The sequence below is a fragment of the Peromyscus leucopus genome, chromosome 16_21 (assembly GCF_004664715.2).
Source record: "Peromyscus leucopus breed LL Stock chromosome 16_21, UCI_PerLeu_2.1, whole genome shotgun sequence".
In the NCBI taxonomy this organism is placed as follows: Eukaryota; Metazoa; Chordata; class Mammalia; order Rodentia; family Cricetidae; genus Peromyscus; species Peromyscus leucopus.
This window is the reverse complement of record NC_051084.1, coordinates 13,990,811-13,999,134: the sequence shown is the minus strand read 5'-3', so window position 1 is coordinate 13,999,134 and position 8,324 is coordinate 13,990,811. Positions and strand designations below refer to the sequence as shown.

Here is an 8,324-nt window from a genome sequence, read left to right as displayed (position 1 = left end):
ACACACACACACACACACACACACACACACACACACACGAAAACTCAAAAGGGTAATATTTGAACAAATCTAGATATGGGAAGATTATTTATTGGGAGGGATTTTTTAAATTTTATTTGATATATTTATTTGTATATTTTAATTATTTATTTGTGTGTGTGCATGTGTGCACGTGTGCATGAGCATGCACGCCTGAGAGCACATGCATGCCCCACAGTGCCTATGTGTGTGCATTTTTTCCTCCCACCAGCGGATCCCAGAGTATCCAACTCATGCTGCCAAGCTTTTCCCACTGAGCCATCTTGCCAGCCCAGGAGTGGTTTCCATCCAAGGGGAAAGTTCCATCTGCTGGGGTCCTTTTAGGATGGATCCTATCAGCACCCCGTTTTCGACTTTTCAAATGCAAGCCTTCTAAAATGTATTCGGACATGAAGACAGGGGTTTATCTTTCAAAAAGCAATTATAACCTAATGTGAGTTCTTGGCATCAGAAGCGTGAATTCGGACCGGTTCTTTGAATAGTGATATGAGAGGAAGAAACAGATAAGCCATGGGAGAAGTATAAACTGTTTAATTGAGGGAGAGAAATGACAGACCTACCAGGAAAGAAAGACACCTGGGTCTGAGTCTCTCAATGGCAGGGCTTCAAGGTGGCTCTTCCGGTGCCCATGGCAGGTAGACATGAGCTTACTTGATGTCACACAAGAGGGCCACTCCCCTCAGGATCCAGTGATCCGGGGACAGCACTGTGCGCAGGTACACCACGGTGATGAAGGTGAGATCAGTTCGCCGGGGTTTCTTGTAGATAGGACACACGTACAGTTTTGGGTCCTTGGGTGCCGTGGAGTTAATGGCAAAGATGTGCAGGACGGGAATCTGCATGAAGAGAACCTTCGGGGTGGATTCTGTGAGCTTCCCGTTCCGCCTGTCCCAGGATGCTCCGTCCATATACAGTCCATAAATATACACCCCTTCCTGAAAGGTCAAGGGACAGAGACGAAGTGCTGAAAGCTAGATATCCATTATATAATCAGGGCTGCCGGCTCAGAAAGAAAACACATGCCAGTCTTAAAGCACTAATAGATAAGGCACCACCACTGGAGAAATTGCATTCAAAATTACCAGGGCATGTTTTCCCCTGGGTCACACAGTGAGTCTGGCTGCATGGTGGAAATGCCCTGCTATGAGTTATTGGGATGTAGGGTGGCCAACCTGGGTAACAGGAGGGCCAAGTCACCTCTGCAGGTAGCTGTAAAGTCCAGGTGGAGCTGGTGCAAGCTGAGAGCATATGCTGTGACTTAGGGCTGTGGTCAATGGAATTTTAGGCTGAGTTGACCAAAACCACTCTGGGCTCCAGCCCATCTCCTTCACAAGATGAAATAACATGAGAGCGCCCCCAGAGGCCTGGAGAGGTACAGCAAAGTGGACATGAAAATGGAGAGGAGGAGTTGGTGCTCCACAGTGTATGACCAAACCATCCTCCCTGCGTTCTTTCCTACAAATGGACTTGCCTTCGTGGGCCTCACCTTTAAATCCAGGAAGCCAAGACCCCTGAGTACAGGGGACAGTTTGAAGTTTGTTCGCGGAATTGCCTGGTGATGCCTTCTAAGGATAAGAGCAGTGACTTTGGATTGAAGGTCACATGGGCTTTTGCCGTCAGGGCAGACTGGGGAGGGGAAGAGTCTCCAAGAGATCCCTGAAGGGGTGCAGCAGCAGCAGACGGAAATGGGGAAAAGGGGCCGGAGCAACTCCACAAAGACAGACAGGATGGGCAGAGAAGATATTTTACTTCTTGGCGAAGGGTGCAATGGTAATAAAATGAGTTATCACTTGACCATGGAAGACGAATCTGCCGAGCTGAAGTGTCTGAACTCTATCTTGCAGGCACGGGGGAGCCACAGAACATGTATTCATTAAAACAAGAAAGGGCCAGAGAGAATCATGCAAGCTCATAAAGTATATTTATGTAGAAGAGGGTGACCGTTTTTCTATTTCTAATGAAGATAGGGCCTGGGGAAGTAAATGTAGATCATGGTAAAGGACAGAGAGATTAGCTGCAGAGTTTCTAGGGCTCGCTCATGTGGGCTAACTGCATGAGGACCGTATGTTTTGAACCGCAAACGGAAGCACATGGATTGACAGTGAGATCCTGGGCAGTCCAGGAAGATCAGGAGACAGGAGTTCCCATCGTTAACTTAGCGTAGTTGACAATTATTTACAGGAACAAGGTGATTACTAGGAACCATCCTACAGCCAACTGTGTTCTTTTCTATAGCCCTCGCAACCTAGGGACCTTAAGAGTCACAGTGAGAAGATGTGACAGGTAGAATAGTGTCACCCCACATTTATGCCAAGCCAGTACCTCAGAAGCATGGTTTGGCTTTGTAGAAATAATGTGTTTAGATATGAACACACTGGGTCTAGAAAGGCCCTAGATCCAATATGGGGTGTGTGTGTGTGTGTGTGTGTGTGTATGTGTGTGTGTGTGTGTGTGTATGTGTGTGTGTGTGTGTGTGTGTGTATGAGCTTGTATGTGAGCGTGTGTGTGTATGAGCTTGTATGTGAGCGTGTGTGTGTGTGTGTGCAGGGGTAGGTCACACAGAGAGGCACAGAGGGAACAAGGCTTTTGACAGTGTTGGGAATGAGACAGCCAAAACCAACCAGGCTTGCCAAGGGTTGCCAGCAGGCATCAACAGCCAGCAGAGAGTCATGGAGTAAGACTGCCTCTCACATCTTCCTTCTGGAAGAAACCAACACTGCCAATCACTGACTCATTTTGTTTTGTTTGGAGATAGGGTCTCATGTAGCCCAGGCTGGCCTTAAACTCCTGACCCCCCTGCTTCCGTCTCCTGAGTGTTGGGATTACAGGTGCATGCCACAACACCCAGCTTGTGTGCTGCTGGGGATCCCACCAGGACTCCATGCTTGCTAAACCAACACTCTCTCAACCGAGCTTCAGTGGCTCTTGGACTTCCTGACTCCTTAATTGTGAAGGAAAGACATTCTAAGATTTTAGCAACCCCGTCTGTAGTATTTTAGGCAACAAATATGGCTTGAGGTACCAGGAAGCTAGGTGGTACCACAGACACTTACAACATGGAGGTGACACAGAGGGGGGGGGTGCCATCATAGACAGAAGATGCAAGAACCTCAGAATATGTAATAGTGAGGCCCTAAATTACCTTACAGAGCAGCTGGGAGAAATACACAGAGTAGAGGTGTGTGGGACGAGGGCTTGGAGAGGCATAAGGAACCTTCTTGAAACTGGAAGGAGGACCTCCCGTTACAAAGCGGCAGAAAACTTGGCCCAGGGCTGAGAAAATCATCTGCCCTAATTCCCTTGGTACTGGGAGAATGGCCATCAGAGGAGAAGAGAAGGACGAAGATTTATTGAGCTGCCATGTCAGATCCGCCACCAAGCTCACACGATGGCCTTTACAGCCCCGAGACTTCCTGCAGAGCGGCTGGACTGTCACACATTTTTCAGACAGAAGAGCGAAATCATAAAAGAAGTTGCCGGGCATCCATGTCAACTCAGAGGGGCCTGCTCTCTCCACAGCATGGCAGGTTCTCCACACCCAGGAGTCCCAACCCACACCGAGGGACAACACGGTGGAACTGAGCTCCCAACCATTAGTCCAGTGGACATGCATGGCCCTCAGCCGCGACAGGGGACCCTGTGAGCCCAGCGCGCAAGCCGAAGACACATGGAAACCCCTCTAAGCAAACATGACCATAACTTTCCTTTATAAAGAAAGGTCACCAGGGAGTGGCCGGGCTCACTAGCCCTTGTCATTAACCTCCCACTCAGCAGACGGGGGAGGCACTGGCCTTGAGGTTGTCTGGTTACAACAGAGAAAAACCTCCCTGAAAAGCAGACAGGCTTTTCACTGAAGCAGCCAAGGTCAGCTTTTAATTTCCTGTCTGCCTGTGTGGTATTGGGGATTGAACCCAGGGCCTTGCGCAAACGGCAACTGTTTGGCCATTCGATGCACCACACCCCCAGCCCTCAACGACAATCTGGAGCTGAACCTTGGATTTCCACCCTCAGCTCCCCACAGCACCTACCGCAGGGGGTGAGGTGATCTCCTCCTTGGTCTGCCGAAGGACTTCATTGTGGATGGTCACAGTGTCCAGCGCCCAGCCTTTGTGAGCTCGGGTCACCTCTTGCCTCATTGCTGTGAGGAAGCCTTGAGAAAGAGAGAGAGAGAGAGAGAGAGAGAGAGAGAGAGAGAGAGAGAGAGAGAGAGAGAGAGAGAGAGAGAAAGAGAGAGGAGGTTCTTGGTAAAGTCCACTTCAGAAACACAGAGGAAGTAACACTGAGGGTGGCTTGGCAGTCTCTAAACAGCCTGTCCATCCTGGGAGGAGCTGAGAGCAGAACCCTAGAGCAAGGGGCATTTCTTCTAGGGATTTGTTTCCATGAGGACAGGGAAGGGAGAGGGACCTTGGTTTGGAAGTCTCCTGGGACTGCAAGTCTTTTTAAGGGTTTCAACCTAGTCCCAGCTCACCAGTCTCTACTGGAAAACACAAAACCCAACGTGTGACCGGAATGGTAAAGTATTCTGAGAAACAGCCTTCCAATTAAACCCGAATCAAACCATTATGAAGCTTCTATTTGCCATAATGGGACAATTTCATTTAGTCTAAGGAAATAAGGCATAAACACCATAATAGGAACCTGACTTTCAATTTGATCAAACAAAGCAATCACACCGGAAAGGGAAAAGCTACATCTTTTAATGTGCATAATACAGTTATTTTTAAGATAATGGGTGGCTCCGTATCTTGTGGCCTTTCTCTAAACTTAATATTTGGGAATCATGCCATTCAATTCAATAAGAGAAGTCTTTTCTGGAGAGTGGCATTTGATGTTAGAAAAAAAAACCCAAATTTTAAAGCTGGCTGGAAAACCAGCTGCCTGTGATCTACTGCTATCTTTCGGGTCTCATACACATGGTGGGAGAATCGTAGGACTCTGTTAAAAATATGGAATGTATACATCCCCAGTACTCTTTTTTAATTACTTATTTTTTTTTTGTAATCTCATGCATGAATGCAATGTGTTTAGATCATTTCCAGCCCCATCTCCCATCCCTGGCACTCTTGAGTGGCCTCTGAGAACCATGGAGAGGATGTTGCAAGGGGTTAAGCTCCCTGGGAATGGAAAGGAAGAGCAGCACCCAGCCTGGCTGTACTGAGGAACCCCAGTTCATGCAGAGGGACCCATTCTTTCGTTTGTCAGCTCTCCTAAGAGTGGCCACAGTGTGCCAGGCACAGTTCGAGGTCTCACAAAGTGGAAGAGGCCACCCATTAGCTGCATTCAAGTCTAAGAGTGTCTGTCTTTAGACAAGTGGTCCTCAGCCTCCCTAACACTGCGACCCCTTTAATACAGTTCCTCGTGCTGTGGTGACCCCCAACCATAAGAGTATTTTCACTGCTACTTTATAACTGCAGCTAAACTACAGTTATGCAAATATCTGTGGTTTCCAACAGTCTTAGGAGGTCCCCGTGAAAGTGTCGTTTGACCCCCAAAGGGGTCACAACCCATGGGTTGAGAACCACTGCCCTAGAGGGAGGCAGAGCATTAGCAGGACACAGGCAAAGGTATGAGAAAGATTTAGGAAGTCCTAACTGCAAAGTGGAAGTTAACTGCAACTCTCTTTTCAATATTTATTTTGTTGCTGTTTTTAGTTACAGGTATGCGCATTGTAGGGGTGGGGAGGGAAGGCAAGAGACATCAGATTACTCTGGAGCCAGACGACAGGCGGCTGTGAGCTGCCCAGCGTGGGTGCCGGAGACCAAACCCGGCTCTTCGGCAGGCCCAGTCCACACTCTCAACTGCTGTGCCATCGTCGTCTCTCCAGCCTCTGGCTGCAAACCCTGAAAGCTGCATGAGAACTAGCAAGACAGGACAAGGCCAGCGCGAGCAACAGCGTGTGTGAAGACACAGAGGCCGAGTCTGGGTTAAGGGAGGAGTCGATGAGTCCAGATAAAGACAGTACAAAGGTAGCAGCATGACTTCTCAGGTCAGAGTTCCTACTGCTTCTTTTTAGAGTGCTTTTTTAATTGTATTTATTTACGTGCATGTGTGCATGTGTGTGTGCACAGGCAGGCCATGGCACCCATGTGGAAGTCAGTCAGACAGCAGGAAGCACTTCTCTCTTTCCACCATGCGGGGACCAGAATCTAATTCAGGTTGTCAAGCTTGGCGGCAAGACACTTCACCCATGAGCCATTTAGAGGAAGCCAATGACTTGTCTGTACTTGCATCTAAGAAAGCTCATTCAAAGCGCCCATGAAAACAGGAGCTGGGGCGCTAGAGAGCCATCCATGTCCTTCCAAAAGTCAAGCCACTCCATCAACCAGAGCAGAAGAGAACGCACTCCCAGTGTGAGCTACAGTCATCAGGAGACACAGTGAACATCAGGAGACACAGTGAACACACTCCCAGTGTGAGCTACAGTCATCAGGAGACACAGTGAACACACTCACAGTGTGAGCTGCAGTCATCAGGAGATACAGTGAACACACTCACAGTGTGAGCTGCAGTCATCAGGAGACAGTGAACACACTCACAGTGTGAGCTGCAGTCATCAGGAGACATAGTGAACACACAGTGTGAGCTGCAGTCATCAGGAGACAGTGAACACACTCCCAGTGTGAGCTACAGTCATCAGGAGACACAGTGAACACACTCACAGTGTGAGCTGCAGTCATCAGGAGATACAGTGAACACACTCACAGTGTGAGCTGCAGTCATCAGGAGACAGTGAACACACTCACAGTGTGAGCTACAGTCGACAGGACACAGTGAACACACTCACAGTGCGAGCTGCAGTCATCAGGAGATACAGTGAACACACTCACAGTGTGAGCTGCAGTCATCAGGAGACAGTGAACACACTCACAGTGTGAGCTACAGTCGACAGGACACAGTGAACACACTCACAGTGCGAGCTGCAGTCATCAGGAGACACAGTGAACACACTCACAGTGTGAGCTACAGTCATCAGGACACAGTGAACACACTCACAGTGTGAGCTACAGTCATCAGGAGACACAGTGAACACACTCACAGTGTGAGCTGCAGTCATCAGGACACAGTGAACACACTCACAGTGTGAGCTGCAGTCATCAGGAGACACAGTGAACACACTCACAGTGCGAGCTGCAGTCATCAGGAGACACAGTGAACACACTCACAGTGTGAGCTACAGTCATCAGGAGACACAGTGAACACACTCACAGTGTGAGCTGCAGTCATCAGGAGACAGTGAACACACTCACAGTGTGAGCTGCAGTCATCAGGAGACACAGTGAACACACTCACAGTGTGAGCTGCAGTCATCAGGAGATACAGTGAACACACTCACAGTGTGAGCTGCAGTCATCAGGAGACACAGTGAACACACTCACAGTGTGAGCTGCAGTCATCAGGAGACACAGTGAACACACTCACAGTGTGAGCTACAATCATCAGGACACAGTGAACACACTCACAGTGTGAGCTGCAGTCATCAGGAGACACAGTGAACACACTCACAGTGTGAGCTGCAGTCATCAGGAGATACAGTGAACACACTCACAGTGTGAGCTGCAGTCATCAGGAGACAGTGAACACACTCACAGTGTGAGCTACAGTCGACAGGACACAGTGAACACACTCACAGTGCGAGCTGCAGTCATCAGGAGATACAGTGAACACACTCACAGTGTGAGCTGCAGTCATCAGGAGACACAGTGAACACACTCACAGTGTGAGCTACAATCATCAGGACACAGTGAACACACTCACAGTGTGAGCTGCAGTCATCAGGAGACAGTGAACACACTCACAGTGTGAGCTGCAGTCATCAGGAGACACAGTGAACACACTCACAGTGTGAGCTACAGTCATCAGGAGACACAGTGAACACACTCACAGTGTGAGCTGCAGTCATCAGGAGACACAGTGAACACACTCACAGTGTGAGCTGCAGTCATCAGGAGACACAGTGAACACACTCACAGTGTGAGCTGCAGTCATCAGGAGACATAGTGAACACACAGTGTGAGCTGCAGTCATCAGGAGACAGTGAACACACTCACAGTGTGAGCTACAGTCATCAGGAGACACAGTGAACACACTCACAGTGTGAGCTGCAGTCATCAGGAGACAGTGAACACACTCACAGTGTGAGCTGCAGTCATCAGGACACAGTGAACACACTCACAGTGTGAGCTGCAGTCATCAGGACACAGTGAACACACTCACAGTGTGAGCTGCAGTCATCAGGAGACACAGTGAACACACTCACAGTGTGAGCTACAGTCATCAGGAGACAC

At 49.0% G+C, this 8,324-nt stretch overlaps 1 protein-coding gene across 1 annotated transcript in view; it reads right to left on the bottom strand.

The window, feature by feature from the left end:
* Positions 1 to 553: 553 nt before the first annotated feature.
* Positions 554 to 8,324, bottom strand: part of Dnah8 (dynein axonemal heavy chain 8) — a 233,474-nt gene continuing 225,703 nt past the window's right edge. Inside the window, exons 91-92 of the mRNA XM_028885049.2 lie at positions 4,068 to 4,189; positions 554 to 974 (exon numbers count right to left, since the gene is read on the bottom strand). Of these exons, the coding sequence (XP_028740882.1) occupies positions 687 to 974; positions 4,068 to 4,189 (410 nt within the window). The 3' untranslated portion in view covers positions 554 to 686. The remainder of the gene's footprint in view (positions 975 to 4,067; positions 4,190 to 8,324) is intronic.